Source organism: Schistocerca serialis, chromosome 4 (assembly GCF_023864345.2).
Source record: "Schistocerca serialis cubense isolate TAMUIC-IGC-003099 chromosome 4, iqSchSeri2.2, whole genome shotgun sequence".
NCBI lineage: Eukaryota > Metazoa > Arthropoda > Insecta > Orthoptera > Acrididae > Schistocerca > Schistocerca serialis.
In genome coordinates, this window is record NC_064641.1 from 95,388,907 (window position 1) to 95,410,657 (window position 21,751).

General features: G+C 43.7%; 1 protein-coding gene across 1 annotated transcript in view; it reads right to left on the reverse strand.

Annotated features, from left to right (window-relative positions):
- Positions 1-21,751, reverse strand: part of LOC126474286 (protein white-like) — a 237,604-nt gene that overhangs the window by 104,428 nt on the left and 111,425 nt on the right. The window contains exon 6 of the mRNA XM_050101750.1: positions 319-523. Within this exon, the coding sequence (XP_049957707.1) occupies positions 319-523 (205 nt within the window). The remainder of the gene's footprint in view (positions 1-318; positions 524-21,751) is intronic.

Here is a 21,751-nt window from a genome sequence, read left to right on the forward strand (position 1 = left end):
CACGATCCGTCCTGTTCTTTCTACTGGGAACAGTCTTTTGCTCATGGGATATACGGTATGTTGCGGTTAAATTCTATATAGAGCATTACAACGACGTCACCTGGCTCTAAAGCTTTGATTTCAGATTTTAACTGTTTCTCAACCCCGCTGACACTAATATCTAAGGACCGATGACCATGAAGTTTGGTCCCTTTAAACTTCAAACTGATATTTGCCGTCGATGCGGAAACTGAAATGGGATAGAACTCATTGTTTTTCTGTACGATATGTAAGATGGTTCTCGAATCAAACTTGCGATCCAGGTTGTAGGAGACTAACCTCACCGCAGACGGATGAATCGTTGCCGTCACCGGTAGCGGTTGCTCCCTCTCCGGCGAGCGCTCTGCCGGCCGGTGAGTTGTGGAAGGCGTCGCACAGCATCTCCACCTGCTGGCGGCTCTGGTCCTCCTCCTCGGGCACCACGGCCACCAGCTGCATGAAGAAGTCCGCCGGGTTGAAGCCGTCCGGGCACGGCGCTCCCAAGCTGCACCGCCACCACACACCTCACTGTATCTTCGCTCACAAAAGACTTATTAGAGGTTGTAACGCCGGAAATGCATATCCTCCTATTTCCATCTATTGTACTATAAATTTGTTTCCTTATTTTGTTACTTGAAGATATGACATTTCTGTGTCTTTATATATTGTAATTGGTTTACTATTTGTACATATATATATATATATATATATATATATATATATATATATATATATATATAAATGCATTAATGTCGATGCATAATTGGTTTGTTTTGTAAATATTATTTGTATTTTTACGCTGGGTCTGGCCTAGGGAAAATTAGGCTATCGATCGATTGCATCGATAGGTCGTGTGGAGAACCAAAGTTTTTAGGATCTTTGGTAGGGTTAACTCTGCCGCATGGAGCGCGGGCAGAAGAGAGTCTGGCTGGAGTAGGGCGGGGGAGCAGGTGTGTTGTGTAACGCTCTCGCGAGTTTGGCAGCATGTAATTGCGCTCGACTTGCTATGACAGTTTCTGACAGGGAGTCGCTGACGGGAAGCATTAGCTGGCGCACATCAAGAGCCCAATTCACCTGGTGACCGTGCCGGGAAGAAGGCGCACCAACATCCAGCTTCTGCAACAGCGACGGCCGACAATGAGTGACTGTCGCCACCTCCCCGATCGACGACTGCAAACCTTCAATCAACCAGCAAGGAAGACTAAAAGCACGTAAAGTTTTAGAACTGTATGGCAGACCTCAGTTTTTCAAACTGTTGCATCACAAAAATACAGCAACTTAGCATGAACCTTTGTTGCTGATTGTCCCAATTGCATTACCAAGCAGGTCCCTTCATTTTCTGGAATGAACCCGAGTGTCGTTGAAAATCATACTCCAGCATTAAAGTAACATCATTCCATTTCACTGCTTTAATTTCAAAGCTCAGTTAAAGTATTCATAGCTTGCTACAATATTTAGATTACACAAGCACAAATTAAAAGTGCGAGTTTTGTTACCATATTTTAGCTTACCTGTGACTGCAGCTCAGCTTGGTACGTACAAAATTTTACTATTGTTAATTGTTCAGAATAATTTAATTCAAGTTCAAAGTTAAATCTCTTATTTCTAAATTGCGTAGATTCAAGTAGCTTTTGAAATGATTATTGAGGTAGCCCAAGGCTAACCTTGTTTTATTGAATTTCGTAGTGCTTCAGAAACAAAGTTCACTATTAATTTCAGTCACTAAATTAACTATCAATTTTCCGCTGTTATTAGTTCTTTTGCTAAATTAAGTCAGAGTGTAGCAGAAATTTATTACTTCTGACAAACATTCAGTTTTCACACAACACTTGTCAACCTCCAGTTGCCACGCTTTTAGCGCTAATTATATGTGTATTAATCTTTCATTTTCAGTTATTATAGTAGTTGTCCATAGGACTGGCGACCGTAATTTTTCCCAAATCTATATCTAATTAACGCCAATTAATTGTTAACGTAACGACCACACATTTACTTTCTTTATTAATTTTACCCTTTTCTCAAAATTAATTTCCACCAATTTCATTTGCATTTTTCCTTTCATTTAGATGTAACCCTTTCCTCCCTCTTTACCGACAAATTAACTTCGGTGACGATTGCTTTTCCCAAATTTCCATTAGGTGCACGCGATTTAATTTTTCACTGTCATTAAGGTCGATAAGTGAGGGGGAGGTTACAAGGTGTGTAAGCTCCCTCTACGAATGGTCAGGGGATTATTGTATACTTGCAACTCAGTACATATACTCACTCGTTAGTCTTAAGATTTACAAGTTTACGAACAGTAACAACTATACGCAGAAAAATTTCTTACGATTTGACATCCTTAATGGGAACTTAATGGTAGATTAAAACTGTGTTCCTGACCGGGACTCTTACTCAGATTCATCCCCTTCGCGAACAATGTTCTCATAGACTGCTTTTTCTTTAATAAGATTGTTGATTGCCTCTCCTCTCTTCCAGTAACACACCATGTGATGTCGTTCAAAGATCTCTGCGCCACACCAGAGTCGGCAACGCACATCGATACTATCGACATTAGGGATATTTCGCTGTAGTCTGCAACAGAGAATGGGAGAGGCTGAAGGCGACGTGCCCTCTCTCTCAGCACAGCAGCATTGCCGCACAGATGTCAATATAGATCCGGCTGTGGAAGCGCTGTGTACGGTTTGTGACCTCAGCTGAAGCTCTCAACATCATCGGTTAGACTTAGAGAGTTATTCAAGGCTCAGATGGGAATATTCTTTCATAAATGTTAAAAACTGTACTTCAAGAGAACAGTCTACTAATTAGGGCTTCAAGAGAGTCTGTAGTAGTCAATGGCAGTTATAACCTATCAAGCACTTCCGTAGCAAAGGATTGCATCAAGTTAAATAAATGTTTTTATGATTCGTGTAATAATGTGAATTAATATTTCATATGATGTAGATACGCTGAGCCACCTATCAAAGAATCCACAGTTTCGCCCGGACGATGGCGGTTTCATCTGGTCATAAACCATCCTGTCCCTCTCCAGAAATGATTAGTACAGCTAAATTCTGACGGTACATTCCTCACAGTTTTGTTAGCGAGTAATACGTAATACTCCTCCTCAACGTACAATAACACCTACGATTCCTCTTCGAGGAAAAAAAAACAGTTTTCGAAACACGAACATGATACCACTTCCAAAAAAGCACAGAACTCTTTTTCAAAAACGAATAAAACTCTTCTTCCAAAGCAAGAACGACTCCTCATTTATGATGAACAAATCTCCTCTTTTGAAACAAACATAACAGCTTTCCTACAAACAAACAGGACTCTCACCTCTGGAATGAACATTTCTACGCTTCTGACACTAACAAAGCTATCCTTCTACAGCAAACCGTGCTTCTTTCCTTCGTCTAAACTAAACGACTCTACCCTTTTAGATCAGAGCTTCTTTCCTCGGACATTGAAGACTCCTCTTCTAACACAAACAGTTCCTCTCTCAATAAAGAACCAAGACTTCTCAGTTAAAAGCATTAGGATCCTCTTTTAAGACAAACAATTTCCCTCTTCAAGAACAACAAATTAACAAACTGCTCTTCGTAAGTGAACCTTTCTGAATCATATTATGTTCTCGATTATTTTTTGATCATATGTCAGGCGGTTCCAAAGGCATACACTGTGGTGTACAGAATACAGTCGCTGGATTAAGCCTCAAATAGTGGAAGAGGTCCGTGAGTATTGGTTGGAAGTGTCCTCTGGTGAACGACGGAAAGTCCTACTGTGCACTGAACGAGAGAACTTTCGAGGCATTGTGCCCCTCCTAAAAGAAGGTTCCGGATTTAAGTCTCGCCAAAGGACGTGGTCATGTTGAAACGCGCTGTAAAATTGAGTTACAAACGTTTTTCTGTTAGAAGAGCTACGGGACATTGAGGAAGCCGTCGACAAAAAGACTCTTTGAAAATGGTGCCACAGGGAACTAGTGAGACCTTTTGCACAACTTTTAATCTGCTCACAATCTGAGGTACGGCGATGTGATTATAAGTTTTTGTGTATTGATAGAGGTACCTTGTTAATCTTGAGGCCACACAGAAGTGGCATGAGTAATTTCGGAAAAATGAGCAGTAAAAGGAGTGGATAAATGCAAGCAATAATTTATTTGTCCCAGGTAGAATACAATGAAAGTTGTTGGACATGCAAATAGGAGAACGTAAAAAGCTGGGTAAGTTCGCATAAATTTTATCAGAGTGCAACAAATGTCAAAGAGGAACTACTGTGTGACTTTAATGAATGCTATTTTATTCAACTAATTTTCCTCAAATTATGATTTGTAAGTTTAAAAATTTTGTTTGACCTAAAAAAGATTTTGTAATTTCTGAGGGTTGAAAAGTTTGAGTACTCAGCGTGGTAACGGTCATTACGAGTAAATATTACTGCCTTTAATGAATAGTAAAAGGTTTCACATTTGTTTCTACTGAAAAGTTTGAAGGTCTTGAGCCTAATTTACATTTTGCTGGTCAAAGAAGTCAAATATTACAAAAAAAAGGCTCTGAGCACTATGGGACTTAACATCTGTGGTCATCAGTCCCCTAGAACTTAGAACTACTTAAACCTAACTAACCTAAGGACATCACACACATCCATGCCCGAGGCAGGATTCGAACCTGCGACCGTAGCAGTCGCGCGGTTCCGGACTGCGCGCCTAGAACCGCTAGAACACCGCGGCCGGCCAAATATTACAGATAAAGAATTCGACAGTGTGCGTGTTATTGACCTAATAAGTAAAACTGGTTACATTTTTGTGGCAAGTTTTCTGCCTGTGTGTCCTATGTAAAATCTTAATGCAGAAAACGTAGGAGCTACGTTCAAAATATCACACAAAGTTCCGAAGGGAAATACCGTATGAAATTTTAATTTAAATGTTCGTTATCAATTACTGTGGTAGAGCTCGGTGTGACTGTTCATATTATTTTGTGTATGTGTGTGTGTGTGTGTGTGTGTGTGTGTGTGTGTGTGTGTGTGTTGGGCTATTGAGCGTCAGCGAAGTGTGGTAATTTCTTTTGACTTTCAGTTTACCACTAGTTCGCTCCACTCCCCGAAAAATCTGTGCCACAACACCTTCACTTTCTTCTTGTTCTAGAACAACCAACAGCATCTCTTCTAAAGTACTCCTGGCTCTTCTTACAACACCAATGATTCAACTGTTCTAAATGCGACATGGAATTTGTTCTAAACCACACAAGGCTTCCTTTCTAAAACACCGTACAGTTCTATTGAATACAGCGAGGTTCCTCTTTTAAAAGTAACAGGGCCCATCTTCTAAAGTTTAGCTACGAGGCAGTGTTGGAAATAAACGATATGTTCCGGAATGGTATTATAATTTAAGGTCAATAAAAGCAAAGTCTACTGAAAGATTTATTAAATATGTGCTTTAGTCCTATATTGGCCTTAGCGCCATTTTATAGTACACCGTGCACTTAATACGATCAGTATAGATGTCATCTACTTGGTGGTATTATAGCTTATGAGTTCCGCCTTTTTGCAAACACACTATTGAAACGTGTTTAGATAAATAAAAAAACAGTGTATTAGCAAAAAGGTGGAACCCATAACCTATAATTTATCTGCAAACGCGAAAAGAAAGGACAAGAGGTGCAGGTTCAAATAATGAATGCTTGGTGCTAGTTTAAATAAAAGATGTATGGCAGTTATGCTTACGTCTATGTTTTATCGCCGTACTTACATCTGCCCTTTTGTGTGGTCGTTCTCTATATCTACATCTACATCCATATTCCGCAAGCCACCTGACGGTGTGTGGCGGACTGTATCTTGAGTACCTCTATCGGTTCTCCCTTCTATTCCAGTCTCGTATTGTTCGTGGAAAGAAGGATTGTCGGTATGCCTCTGTGTGGGCTCTAATCTCTCTGATTTTATCCTCATGGTCTCTTCGCGAGATATACGTAGGAGGGAGCAATATACTGCTTGACTCCTCGGTGAAGGTATGTTCTCCAAACTTTAACAAAAGCCCGCACCGAGCTACTGAGCGTCTCTCCTGCAGAGTCTTCCACTGGAGTTTATCTATCATCTCCGTAACGCTTTCGCGATTACTAAATGATCCTGTAATGAAGCGCGCTGCTCTCCGTTCGATCTTCTCTCTCTCTTCTATCAACCCTATCTGGTACGGATCCCACACTGCTTAGCAGTATTCAAGCAGTGGACGAACAAGCGTACTGTAACCTACTTCCTTTGTTTTCGGATTGCATTTCCTTAGGATTCTTCCAATGAATCTCAGCCTGGCATCTGCTTTACCGACGATCAACTTCATATAATCCTTCCATTTTAGCTTACTCCTAATGCCTACTCCCAGATAATTTATGGAATTAACTGCTTCCAGTTGCTGACCTGCTATATTGTAGCTAAATGATAGGGGATCTTTCTTTCTACGTATTCGCAGCACTTTACACTTGTCTGCATTGAGATTCAATTGCCATTCCCTGCACCATGCGTCAATTCGCTGCAGATCCTCCTGCATTTCAGTACAATTTTCCATTGTTACAACCTCTCGATATACCACAGCATCATCCGCAAAAAGCCTCAGTGGACATCCGATGTCATCCACAAAGTCATTTATGCATATTGTGAATAGCAGCGGTCCTACGACACTCTCCTGCGACACACCTGAAATCACTCTTACTTTGGAAGACTTCTCCCCATTGAGAATGACATGCTGCGTTCTGTTATCTAGGAACTCTTCAATCCAATCACACAATTGGTCCGATAGTCCATATGCTCTTACTTTGTTCATTAATCGACTGTGGGGAACTGTATCGAACGCCTTGCGGAAGTCAAGAAACACGGCATCTATCTGGGAACTCGTGTCTATGGCCCTCTGAGTCTCGTGGACGAATAGCGCGAGCTGGATTTCACACGATCGTCTTTTTCGAAACCGATGCTGATTCCTACAGAGTGGATTTCTAGTCTCCAGAAAAGTCATTATATTCGAACATAATACGTGTTCCAGAATTCTACAACTGATAGACGTTAGAGATATAGGTCTATAGTTCTGCACATCTGTTCGACGTCCCTTCTGCTAGAGACCTACGGTACACCGCTGCAAGAAGGGGGGCAAGTTCCTTCGCGTACCCTGTGTAAAATCGAACTGTCTTTATTCATTGTGAACTGTTATCTATTTATGATAATTTTGACAGTTGGATTGAAGTGTGATAGTTGTTCGACGTACTGCAAAGACACTGTATGCTCACATTTATTTACATTTACCATAGATGATTTTTAGGTTGTCGTTTATAGTCGTTATGTATATAATCATTGAGTTGTGACTTTATGTGGTTTATCGATGTGAATGATCAATAAAATTTTCTAGGTAGTGTTTGTGTCATAGAACTGTTTGTTCGTATAAAATACTTTCCGGCTGGTTTCCTTGTCATGTAAATATCAATTTCCTATAAAACATTCACGGGGTTTCTTTCGGAATTTTTTGTAATATTTGGAATGTAGCTTCTATATTTTCTGCTTTATGATTTTACAAGGGAAGAATAGGCAGGAATTTCATCTCAGCTATAGAGTACACATAAGAAATTCAAACAGCAACCAATCTCACTTCTTACTACATTTAAAAATGCAAAATCATAAAGCAAAAAAACACAAAATTTCGAAAGGGATCATCGCGAGTTTTTAGATGAAATTGAAATTACGTACATATGGAAAACCAACTAGAATTGTTTTAAGCGAACAAACATATACAGTACAGAAACATTGCCTAGAACAATTTATTGATCTTTAAAGCGATACGCCATATGACATCAACATCCAAAGATTACACACATAAAAACTATACATGACAACCTAAACATAATCTATGGCAAATATAGATAAATGTAACCATACAGAATTTTTGGAGTACGTCAAATAGCTATCAAATTTCAAACCAATAGTCAAATTACGTTAAATGGAAGACAACCAACAACGACCACACGACTTTGCATTATGTAAGTACGTCAAGAAAATATAGACTAAAGTAAAACTTTCAAACATCTTTTACTTAAACTATCATTAAGTAGATGATACCTACACCATTCGTATTACTTCCAAGCTGTATTAGTAAATTGCACCAGCACCGAAATAGGCCAACACTACACAATTAATAAATCTTTCAGCAGTATATATCCTCGGTATAACAAAGGAGCTTAAATTATTTAATAAAGCCAAGACCTCTGGTCCAGATTGTGTACCGGTCAGGTTCCTCTCAGAGTATGCTCATACAATAGCCCCATATTTATCACTCGTTCACAGAAAGGTCCATACTTAAAGATTGGAAAATTGCTCAGGCCACATCAACACCCCAAAATGGGAAGTTGGAGTAACCTGCTGAATTACAGGCCCGTATCACTAACGTCGATTTGCAATAGGGTTTGGGACAGATACGCAATTCGAACATTATGAAGTACCACGAAGAAAACGTTTTATTGACACATACTCAACACGGATTCAGAAAATATCGTTCTTGCGAAACACAACTATCTCTTTATACTCATGAAGTAACGAGTGCTACCGACAGGGGATGTCAAATTGATTCCATATTTTTAGATTTCCAGAAGGCTTTCGACACAGTTCCTCACAAGCGGCTTCTAAGCAAACTGCGTGCCTATGGAATATTGCCTCAGTTGTGCGACTGGATTCGTGATTTTCTTTCAGAATGGTCACAGTTCGTAGTAATAGACGGAAAGTCATCGAGTAAAACAGAATTAATATCCGGTGTTCCCCAGCCAAGTGTTATAGGTCCTCTATTGTTCCTGATCTATATTAACGACATAGCAAGCAATCTGATTAGCCGTCTTAGATTGTTTGCTGTCATTTACCGACTTGTAAAGTCATCAGATGACCGAAACGAAATGCAAAATGATTTATATAAGATATCTGTATAACGCGAGAAGTGACAACTAACCCAGAATAAAGAAAAGTGTGAAGTTATTCACATGAGTACTGAAAGAAATCCGCTAAATTTGGATTACGCGATGAGTCACAAATCTGAAGGCTGTAAATGCAACTAAATACTTGATGATGATGATTAGGGATTACAATTACAAATAACCTAAATTGGAACGGTAGGATACATATTGTTGTAGGTAGAGCAAACCAAAGACTGCGATTCATTGGCAGAACACTTAGAAGGTGCAACAGGTCTACTAAACAGACTGGTTACACCACGTTTGCCCGCCTTATTCTGGAGTACTGCTGTGCGGTGTGGGATCCGCATCAGGTGGGACTGACGGATTATATCGAAAAGATACAAAGAAAGGCAGCTCTTTTAGTATCATCGCGAAATTGTGTAGATAGTGCCAGAGACATGATGTTTGAAATGGAGTGGCAATCATTAAAACAAAGGCGTTTTTTGTTGCGACGGTATCTTCTCATGAAATTTCAATCACCAATTTTCTCCTCCGATTGCAAAAACATTCTTTCGGTACCCACCTACATAGAGAGAAATAATCATCACGATAAAATAAGGGAAATCAGGGCTCGCATAGAAAAAATTTTGGTGCCCGTTTTTCCAGCGCGCCGTTCCAGAGTGGAAAGGTTGAGAGATAGCTTGAAGGTGGTTCAAAATGGTTCAAATGGTTCCGAGCACTATGGGACTTAGCGTCTGAGGTCATCAGTCCCCTAGAACGTAGAACTACTTAAACCTAACTAACCTAAAGACATCACACAGATCCATGCCCGAGGCAGGATTCGAACCTGCAACCCCAGCGGTCGCGCGGTTCCAGACTGTAGCGCCTAGAACCACTCGGCCACCCCGGACGGCGGAGGTGGTTGATTGAACTCTTTGCCAGCCACGTTATTGGGAATAGCGGAGTAATTACGTAGATGTAGATGTAGATGTAACTGGAATTATTTTTATACAAACAGTCGTACTGTGACATATTATGCTTCTGGCCTTATAATACGTAAATTGCTAAGAACTAATGTCGTATGTCATTGTTGGCAGGGTGACCCCATGGAGGTTTTTTTCCCCTCTCTTGGTGGATATGTGAAGTTATGTCTTATCTGTATTTCTGTAGTGAAGGTTAATGTGATGAATGTGTGTACAGAGAGGTGTTGCATGATTAGGTTAGAAAGGCGAAACCCGGTGCTGGAAGATAGCCTACACCTCTCGAATAGCACCAAAAGAGTCATTGAGCTTAATGTCCCCATCCGTCGAACGGATCACCATCAACAGTGTCACTTGCCCTGACTCCACGAGACACGTTTCGAATTTAATCCGGGATATCGGCGCATAGACTGGTGATCAGGAACTTCACACTATCACCTCTTCTCCCCTTGCCTGCTAAATAATGGAAACGAAACTTTCATCCACCACAAGGGTTCGAACCAGATTATCTCTGAGGCGAGCACCATCTTAGAGGCGTGCGTTAGTTACCTTTCTATTTTTATTTATTTATTTTTGTAGGGATGGACCGCAGGGGCCGTGGTGGTCGGGAATGGGGGGGGGGGGGGGGGGCGTTGTCCAGGTGGGAAAGGTCGAAACCCGAGACCTGGCCATAGTGTCACCCTCACCACCACCGCCCCTGCCACTGAGCCTGTGGGGCATAGGAGCAGGAAAGTGAGAGACATGGGAACCAACGGTAGTCAAACGCTTTATTTATTTATTTATTTCTTGAAAAAATTTAGTATTCTTATGAAATTATGTGGAATAGATATCACCTACATAGAGAAAATGAAAAAGAAACAGAAGACTGGATAAGAAGGTGGCGCATTTATGGTGCGGTCTCCCATTCGCGGAGGTCGAGAGTGAGATCAATCATAGTCGACTGAAACTCAGATATCACCAAGTAGGTACCGTTAACTCTGGGCACTCCCCATCTAAGTGAAGGTCTAACAAAGATCCCTCGAGAATGGTTAGCAAATAAAAGTCGTCAATGTCGAGTGTGTTCGAGCGCTGCATGGCCAGTTTGTAAATAGAAACATAGGCTTCCGCGCCCATGGTCACGTTAAATAAAACAAAAACACCCTGAATAAGGTCTTTTGCAACAGCGACCAAAACGTCGGTAGTTTTATTATTGACAATGCGGTCAAAAACACAGAAACATTTTATTGAATGTTTGTAAATACGTCCAGAAGTCGAGGCGAGACTTTGCTCTGTCACGGAGTAGGTAACTGACCACCCACCTCTTGACCTACGATATCTCATGATACTTGACGGCAGGAAAATATGGATCTTCAGAGTATAAAAACATTCGCGGTTCGATCGCATGCCGACAGCAGTGGCCGAGCGGTTCTAGGCACTTAGTCTGGAACCGCGCTGCTGCTACGGTCGCAGGTTCGTATACTGCCTCCGGCATGGATGTGTGTGATGTCCTTAGGTTAGTTAGGTTTAAGTAGTTCTAAGTTCTAGGGGACTGATGACCTCAGATGTTAAGTTCCATAGTGCTCAGAGCTATTAGAACCATTTTTTTCCGATCGCATCCGCTGGCACTTGGTTAAAGCAGGCAGTCGTTTGCAGCACGAGTCGCCAGACGTCGTGAGAAGAGGCACCGGCCAGACGGTGGTCATGTTGACCTACAGAGACCGCCGACAGATGAAGAGGGTCGTAATGTGTAATAGGCAGATATCTATCCAGACCATCACACAGAAATTCCAGACTGCTTCAGGATGTACTGCAAATACTATGACAGTCAGATGGGAGGTGAAAAAACTTGGATTATAGTCGAGCGGCTGCTCATAATCCGGTTGATGCCAAACGAAGCCTTGCTTGGTGTAAGGAGCGTAAACATTGAACAGTGTAAAAACGTTGTGTGGAGTGACAAATCACGGTACACAATGTGGCGATCCTGCAGCAGGGTGTGGGTATGGAAAGTGCCCGGTGAACGAGATCTGTCAGTATGTGTAGTGCCAACAGTAAAAATCGGAGGCTGTGATGTTGTGGTGTGACCGTGTTTTTCATGGAGGGGGCTTGCACCTCTTGTTGTTTTGCGTTGTACTATCACAGCACATGCCTACATTGATCTTTTAAGCACCTTCTTGCTTCCCATTGTTCAAGGGTAATTCGTGATTGGCGATTCCATCTTTCAACACGATCAGGAACCTATTCACAATGCACGGCCTGTGGCGGAGTCGTTACACGACAATAATTTCCCTGTTATGGAGTGGCCTGCACAGAGTCCTGACCTGAGTCCTACAGAACACCTTTGGGATGTTTTGGAGCGTCGACTTCGTGCCAGGCCTTCCCGACCGACATCGATACCCCTCCCCAGTGCAGCACTCCGTGAAGAATGGACTGCCGTTCTCCAAGAACCTTCCAGTACCTGACTGAACGTATGCCTGCGAGAGTGGAAGCTGTTATCATGGCTGATATTGAATTACAACATTACCGATGGTGGGCGCCACGAACGTGTAAGTCATTTTCAGGATGGTGTCCGTATTCCTTTGATCACATAGTGTAGGTGCGTAGTACTCCTTCGTCAGACGTCGTTAGTTCCTGGAACACAGTCGCCCACTCAGCCGGTAAGCTGACGATGCTGGCAATCTGTTGTCTGCATCCTTATCGATCGCATCGTCAACTTCGTTTCGTGTGAGCACCACTTTTAAATTATCCCTTTCCGTGTGGGTCAGGATGCGCGTGACGTAATACAAGATGGAGTCATCCGCACACGCGTTGGTATCTTCTTCCATATAAGTACGTCGGTAGTGTTTGACGAACGCGTTGATTATTTCGCTCAGATTGGTCACCTGCGTGACCAGAGTCGTTTGTAAGACACTATGTGATGCATAGATGAAATTTTCAATCCGCCAGGTCGTGGCGTCGAGTCCGTATCAACAGCCCCTGCAATTTGTGACGTGTCAATGCAGTTATTCTAGCCCTAGTTCTGTGCCGTTCCATTTGGGTGTCTGGGATTGGCGACTGGGCGTCCAGATCTCGGAGGTTCGCACAGTAGAAAATGATGTTGTGATGCCGTTCATCGAATTCTTTCCCATATCTCATCAGTGTCCTCTGGATCGCAAGTTTGGCGCAGTCCATCCACCATTTGGTATCTGGGAAGGATTCGCTCGCAGTCTGCCCAAGTCGCAGTGATTTTCTGGCGGCAATATATTAGGGAGTGGCTGAGAAAGCAGAGAATTTTGCACAGTCGTTTTAAACGTAGTCACTGCCCCACTGACAAACAGAAATTATGTGAAATGAAAGCAGCTGTCAGAATGACAATGAGAGATTCTTTTAACGAATTTGAAAGCAATATTTTATCTGAGTATTCTAAAAATAAGCCCAAAAAATTTTGGTCGTACGTAAAATCTATGAAAGCTACAAATAATTCAATATCTTCTCTTGCTGACAGTACGGGTAATATAACTGATGATAAATAGAAGGCCGAAATTCTAAACCTAGCTTTCAAATACTCGTTTACGGTAGAGGTCTGCAGCACCATTCCGCATTTCAATTATCGAACAAACAAAAGGATGGCTGACATAGCGTTTAGTGCATTTGGCGTTATAAAACAGTTAAGATTCTTAGACGTCAGGGAGGGATCTGGCCCTGACGGTATCCCCTTAAAATTTTATGTTGACTATGCTACAAATGTAGCACCATTCTCATGCATCATCTGTCAGAGATCATTGGAACAGCGGAAAATTTCACGGGACTGGAAGAAGGCCCAGGTCATAGCAATCTATAAATAGGGCAGAAAATCGGATACACACAATTACCGGCCAATTTCACTGACACCGATTTTTTGTAGAATCATGGAACATATTTTGTGTTCAGACATAATGACTGTTATATCCTAGCCAGTAATGCCACCCGAGCCCGCTGCCAAAAGGTTGGCAGCATCAAAGTCCGGAACCCGTCCGTATAAGCAGCGCCAGCGAGAGAGGAAATCGCCGCAAGTCTGCGCGCGCCACCGCTGGCTTCTGGGTTCTTAAGCGCTGGAGTCGCGAGCGCTAGGACAGTTCTGTATTCGCCGCTCAGTTGTATACTCGCCACCGAATTGTGTACTTGCTAGTCAGTTGTGTGTTCATCACAGCAGAGTTGTTGTTTGTCGTCAGCCTACGCTGACCTATCCGCTCCGACTCGAACTAGACAGATCTCGGTAGACACGTTCACCACTGTGTTTCTGTATCTTCGTTAATAAAGATAAGTACCGACTTTTATTTAATCAGAGTGTTTGGGTTTTCATCTTTCTGTTCACTGTTCCATCGGACCGGTCGGCCCGCTATCAAAAGTGTGGCGGTGACTTCGTAAGCCGTTTCTACAGCGAATTGCTTGTCGCTACGAACGCCGCCACAAAAATGACCTTTCTAGACTCTGAAAAGCTCCTCTGCAGAAACCAGCACGGTTTTAGGAAACAGCAGTCATGCGAGATACAGCTGGCCCTCTTTGTGCATGATGTACAACAGGCTCTAGATACCGGCTCCCAGGTTGATGCCATATTTCTCGACTTTCGAAATGCGTTCGACTCACTTCCGTACTGTCGCTTGCTCCAAAAAGTGCCCGCTTACGGTCTATCCGATGACATATGCGGTTGGATAGAAAGTTTTCTAACAGACAGGGAGCAGTATGCCGTCCTGAACGGGGTGACTTTAACAGAAACAAGTGTAACCTCAGGTGTGTCCCAGGGCAGCGTAATAAATCCTCTGTTTTTTACGATTTAAATAAACGATCTGGTTGATGGTATTGACAGCGGCATTAGACTGTTTGTCGATGATGCTGTAGTCTACAGGAAAGTAGCATCACACGAAAATTGTGAACAAATCAATGAGGATTTGCAGAAAATAAATGCGTGGTGTAATGACTGGCAGTTATCTCTCAATACTAATACGTGTAACCTAATGCGTTTAACAAGGCGAAAATCTCCATTAATGTGCGAGTACAAAACAAATACCAAGTCTTTGGAAGCGGTAACGTCCGTCAAGTATCTGGATGTGACTATTCGAAATGATCTCAAATGGAATGATCAGATTACACAAGTAACGGGTAAGGCGAACTCTAGATTGCGGTTTATTCGTAGAACCCTGAAGCGATGCAGTCCTTCAACAAAGGAAATAGCTTACAATACGTTAGTTCGTCCAGTGTTGGAGTAGTGTTCGTCTGTATGGGACCCTTACCAGTTGGGCCTGATTCAAGAGACTGAAGGTCCAAAAAAGAGCGGCAAGATTCGTGACCGGTACATTTATCCATCGCGAGAGCATTACAGATCTCATAGAAAGTTTGAAGTGGGACACACTTGCAGATAGACGACGCAAGTGGCTGCTCATTAAATTCCGAAGTCCGATTTTCATCGAGGATGTAGAGCATATATTATTACCGCCAACTTTCAAATCGCGCAATGATCACCATTCAAAGATAAGGAAAAAAAGAGCTCGTACTGAGGCGTTCAGACAGTTGTTTTTCTGTCTCACGATCCGCTACTTGAACAGAAAGTGGAAATATGACTCCGCCACATACTGATTGGTGGCTAGCGGAGTGTATATGTAGATGCAGATGCAATGCGGGTCGAGCAGATGAGAAGGATTCAGCTTCCACGGCGCAATTTCCGGGACGAGGGGGGGGGGGGGGGCAGGAGGACCTTGCTGATGTAACTGAAATTGGCGGGTCCGCAGCTCGTGGTCATGCCGTAGCGTTCTCGCTTCCCGCTCCCGAGTTCCCGGCTTCGATTCCCGGCGGGGTCAGGGATTTTCTCTGCCTCGTGATGACTGGGTGTTGTGTGATGTCCTTAGGTTACTTAGGTTTAAGTAGTTCTAAGTTCTAGGGGCTGACGACCATAGATGTTAAGTCCCATAGTGCTCAGAGCCATTTAAACCATTTTTTTGAAATTGGCGGAAAATGCCAGTGGCCAACGTTCGGTGTCCCATATTGTACATGTAAGATCCTGTGAAACTTGTATGATCCCATGAAACTTCTATCCTGTCTAGACGGTTTGCAGAATGACTTGTATGATAGGTATGGCCAGAATATGGTCACCATTTTTGACTTCCCAAATACTGTGGAGCAGGAGATCCCGCACCACTATATATAGTTCCTGGCATGTGCTACTGTAGGGGGGCATGATCTTTCGCTGGCAAAACGCAGTTAGAGCCTCTTCCTAGCAGGCAGTGTTCGTGTCGACCCAAATCCAAGTGGGGGAGGGGGAGGGGGGAGTTACGTCCTCAGAATGAAACTGGGCTCATTCATGCCACTGGTGTACACTAATGAAGTGTATCATTGCATTGAGTTCTATGCCCCGAGATGGTGAAAGGAACGTGACACTGTTGACAGGAATCCCTTCAGGGACCTAGATGGCGACTCCACGACCGATGAGATCACCTGCGGAGACATGGGAAGTATAGTCATCGATATCTGGGGAATTGGCCATGTGAACTTCCAGCAGGAGGGCGAAAAATCTCCAGCTTGAAGATGTTATCGGTGTTGACTGTTGGCATTCGATCAGCCTGGTGGCGGACCGATGGAGGCTGATCCACCGTGGCGTCAGCGGAAGCACGTGGGCGTCGCGGTGGAACGTCATTTCGCTCGGCCCCAGGAGATACAGGGGTGAGTATGGTTCTGGAGCAGTGCCGGCGACGCAGCGTCTCGTAACGGGTCCTGCACTTCAACCTGTTCTTCTTGCCATTCCGTAGAGGCACAGACCTCGCCTACGAAGGCGGGTTATCGGTCTAATGACCACACACTGTGGATCGAAAGTAAACCTTAGAAGCAAACTAATGTATTACGAAGCCAGGATGATATAAGAAGTAGACTAGCACAAGCAAAGAAATAATTCCCCGATGAAGAAGATATTTCTGAGAACGCACTCCTGGAACTCTGCACTGCTTGAAACTGAATCATGGAATGTTGGAAAACCGGGAAAGATGATCGTAGCGTTTGAGATGTGATGCTGTAGACGAATGTGGAAAATTTGGTGGGCTTAAAAGATCAGGTTTCTAGAGGATCGATGAAGTAATGAATATGTGGAGAACTCCGTCCAAAAGGACGGACGGCACGTGTGAGATATGTTAAGACATCAAAGAATACCTTTCATCATACATGAGGGAGCCGTAGAGGGCAAAATATGAACGGAAAGAGAGGGAATAGAAAATATGCAACTTGAAATAGAATATGTGGGGTGTAAGTGCTATTCTGAGATGAAGCTTTAACCACAGTAGGGGATTCGTAAAAAATGTCAAAAGATTGATCACACCAAAAAACAAACTTAACATAAAATAATGAGAGGATGTTTACACTGATACGACAGTGCACCGACTCTACTATGAGCTTTATGATTGACAACGTGACCTGTTTACAACTAACAGTTACTTTCCCAATGACTCAAACACATCCTTAAATATTGTAAAAGAAATAGTATGCAGCACCGTGAGACGTATATATTCAATGAGTTTTCACAAGAGATGCAGTGCCGGACTTTCCCAAGACATACACTGCAGGGCTTTTGTCGGTAAGCGTCGCCCAGTTCATGCGAGAACACTTCAGGGTTAGTTAATTCCATATGGTGATTGTAACTGCTTTGAGTAAGAGATAATAAATTACTGGTTAAGCATAAATACAACAGCTGCTTTAAGTGTTTACGATAGTTGTAGCTCACTTAAACGTAATACAATTTTGGAGTATCTGTATGTTGTTGTTGTTATTATTGTTGTGCCCTTCAGTCCAGAGACTTGTTTGATGCAGCTCTCCATACTACTCTATCCTGTGCAAGTTTCTTCATCTCCCAGTACCTACTGCAACTTGCATCCTTCTGAATTTGCTTAGTGTATTATCACTTGCTCTATCTCTACGATTTTTACCGTCCACTTTTCCCTCCATCACTAAACTGGTAATCCCTTGATGCCGCAGGACGTGTCCTACTAACCGATCCCTTCTTCTAGTCAAATTGTGCCACAAATTCCTCTTTCCTCGATTCTATTCAGTACCTCCTCATTAGTTACGTGATATACCCATCTAATCTTCAGCATTCTTCTGTAACACCACATATCAAAAGCTTCTATTTTCTTCTAGTCCAAACTATTTATCGTCCATGTTTCAAATCCATACATGGCTACACTCCATACAAATACTGTTAGAAATGACACTTAATTCTATACTCGATGTTAACAAACTTCTCTTCTTCAGAATCGTTTTTCTTGCCATTGCTAGTCTACATTTTATATCCTCTCTACTTCGACAGTCATCAGTTATATTGCTCCCCAAGTAGCACAACTCATGTACTACTTTAAGAGTCTCATTTCCTGATCTAATTCCTTTAGCATCACCTGATTTAATTAAATTCAATTCCATTATCAAAATGTTCAAATGTGTGTGAAATCTTATGGGACTTAACTGCAAAGGACATCAGTCCCTGAGCTTACACACTACTTAACCTAAATTATCCTAAGGACAAACACACACACCCATGCCCGAGGGAGGACTCGAACCTCCGACTGGGGAAGACGCGCGAACCGTGGCAAGGTGCCCAAGACCGCGCGGCGACCCCGCGCGGCCACACTCTCTGTCCTACCTTCCTACTCATAAGGAATCCTACTCCCGTTATAACATTTTCTGCTGCTGTTGACATTACCCTACACTCATCTGACCAGAAATCCTTGATTCTTTCCAGTTCGCTTCACAAACCACTACTATATCTACATTGTGCCTTCTATTTCACTTTTCAGATTTTCAAGCTTACCTATCACGTTCAAGCTTCTGACACTCCACCCCACGACTCGTGGAACGTTATCCTTTCGTTGATGATTCAATCTTTTTCTCATGGTAATCCGCCCCTTGGCATTCCCCTCCCGGAGATTCGAATGGGGGACTATTCCAGAGTCTTTTGCCATTGGAGAAATCAACATGCCAGTTCAATTACAGGCCACATGTCCTGTGGATACACGTTACGGGTCTTTGATGCTGATTCTTCCGCGCTTTGGGGCAGTTCCCCACCAGTAGGACAAGAGAGTGCCCTGAACCGATGTCGGCTCCTCCGCCCTCGTTGACAAGGCAGTTGGCAAAATGAGGGTGACTTCTTATGCCGGAAGCCTTTGGCCGCCAATGCTGACTATTGATCTAAATTTAAGCAGCGGCGGGTTTCGAAGCCGTGACCGAAAACGTTTTGATTATGGATCACAACGCTACCGCTAGACCACTTGTTCCGTTACACACAGCAATTTCAGTGGGAAAAAAGTTTGCAACAAATGAAGAGTTAGATATGTTTTCATAAAAATGATAGATATGTTGTGAGCGGTGGGATGCTATTCTGCCATTCTGCGCAACGGATTAATCTGAGATGTACCCATTACCCTGTGGCTCCTGCAAGATGCAATTTCCACCCCCACACTACTACAGATGTCAGACAGACGCTCCTAACGTTCTAAAAAGAAATGCCTAAAAGACTTTCAGCAACAAATATCTTCTGGAGTCGTCCGCTGTAAGGAAATGACACAAAAATTCACAAAATTTCATATGTAACTAGTGGGATACTTGGGTGCTGGATTAGTGCTATTTAAAGAAAAACATGAAACTAACGAAAATTATTTTTTATTTTGCTAAAATTCAGAGAAATCTCAATGGCACTTTTAGTTATGAACTGAACAAGTTATTTCCGAGTTCTTTTCGGAATATGAAGTTACCTCTTAAGGATAGGATTCGCTAATGAAATTTCTATACAAAGTTTAAGATTGTTATTGACTTGGCAGAATGGCTGAGAGCCGCGCCTACTCAACTTGAATAATTATCCCTTAGAATGTTGCTAGGTACTGTCGAGGCTGTCACGTGTGAAATGCAGTGAAGTGTACTGTTGTGGAGGAAATATGGGGCTCGCAAGAGCTGTAGCGCACAATACCGTAAGCTGCGATGGCTGCTGTCTGCGCCGCTCGCTGCTGACAAATAAGATAACTCTCGTTTTATCTGGATTGACCTTCGCCAATCAAACTCTCCCTACGCCTTTATAAAGTCAAGGACTCCTATTCGCCCCTAGTGTAACTATTGGCGTGGTACACCTGTCAGATAACCAGTCCACCGCGATGCCACTCAAAAATTCGCTTGCAGGAGTTTAACTACAAATCTGTCCGTTCACACCACACAATAAGTGTGGCGGCCAACACAGTGAACAACGAGTAATCGCAAGGACTCAATATAGAGTCGCACTCAGATTCGCTCTCGACAGAGGTTCTCTCCCAGTAATGTAATAAGAAGAGACTTGTTCCTCGCTCTTTGAATCCTCCAATCCAAAAGCAACACGGCCCCTGGTCACGACTGTGTCACCTACCGTCACCTTCGAGAAAGCCCCTATTCCTTCCTGACTGTCCTCGCCCATCTCTATAATGTCGTCCTCTCTACTGGCTTCTACCCTGATCTGTGGAAGACCTCCCGCGTCCTCTTATTCCTCAAACCCAACAAACCCCATTCTGCCGCCTCTTCCTATCGTCCCATCTGCCTCACCTCCGTCTTCAGTAAGGTCTTTGAATCCATCGTCTCCCACCGTCTCCATCAGCACCTTGCTCAACACCACCTCCTCCCCCTTACCCAGTGTGGCTTCCGACCCTCCTTCTCTGCTGAAGACCAACTCCTCATCCTTGTTCACCTTCTGTCCCTCCACCTCAACTCCCGTCGCTCCGCCATTTTTGTTTCCCTTTACCTCCAAAATGCCTATGACCGTGTATGGCATCCTGGTCTCCTCTTTAAACTCCAAACCTACGCCATGCCTATCAATTTTGTCCGTCTGGTCGCTTCCTTCCTCTCGCACCGTCCTTCCTATGTCACCCTCCACAACACCAACTCCCGTATCTTCTATGCCACGGCTGGCGTCCCCCAGGGTTCTGTCCTCTCCCCTCTCCTTTACCTCTTGTATACAGCTGATATGCCCAAGCCACCCCCACCAGTCCACCTTCTCCAGTATGCTGATGACACCGCCTTCCTGGCTCTCTATCCTACCCTTCAACGGTCTCAACGTACCCTCCAAACCCACCTTAACCAGTTCACCACTTGGTGTAACCAGTGGTTCCTCAGTCTCAACCCCTCCAAAACCCATGCAATCACCATAGGCTGCACCACTCGCTCCTTTCGCCTCCATGATTTCTACCTCACCCTTTATGGTCGTCCTATCCAGCTCACCCCCCCCCCCCCCCCACTGAAATACCTTGGCCTCACCCTCGACCGACACCTCACCTGGACCCCTCATCTCCAGACCATCCAGCAGAAAGCCCATTCCTGCCTCCGCCTTCTGAAACTCCTGTCTGGCCGGACATGGGGATTGCCTCCTTCTACCATCCTCCACACCTACAAATCCCTCATCTGTCCTATCCTCTGTTATGCCAGCATTGCCTGGATCTCCACCCCCACCCGCTTTTACAAGGCCCTCCAAATCCTTGAACGCCATGCGCTCCACCTTGCCTTCCGTATCCGCCTTACTTCCCCCACACGGCTCCTGTATGAACTGATCCCCTTCCTCCACCTGTTCCTCCTATATCTCCGCATCCTTTACATTGTTCGCAGGCTTGATCCCCCCACCCTCTGGTTTCCTCCTTCCTCTCTACCTCCCGCCCATTGCTGCGCCTCTATCGCTGTATCCCTCCTTCTCTCCACCTCCACACCCTCCATCTCCTTCATCAGGGCAATTTCCAACACCTCCTCCTCCCGGATGACGAACTTCGCCGTGACATCTACCCTTCCTTCCAACTGTAACCTGGCCTTGTTCCCCCCCCCCCCTCCCCAGGGCCCCCTTTTTTCCTCTTCCTTTCTTCTCCCAGAGCGGATTTTCCTCCATTCCTGAGGCCCTGC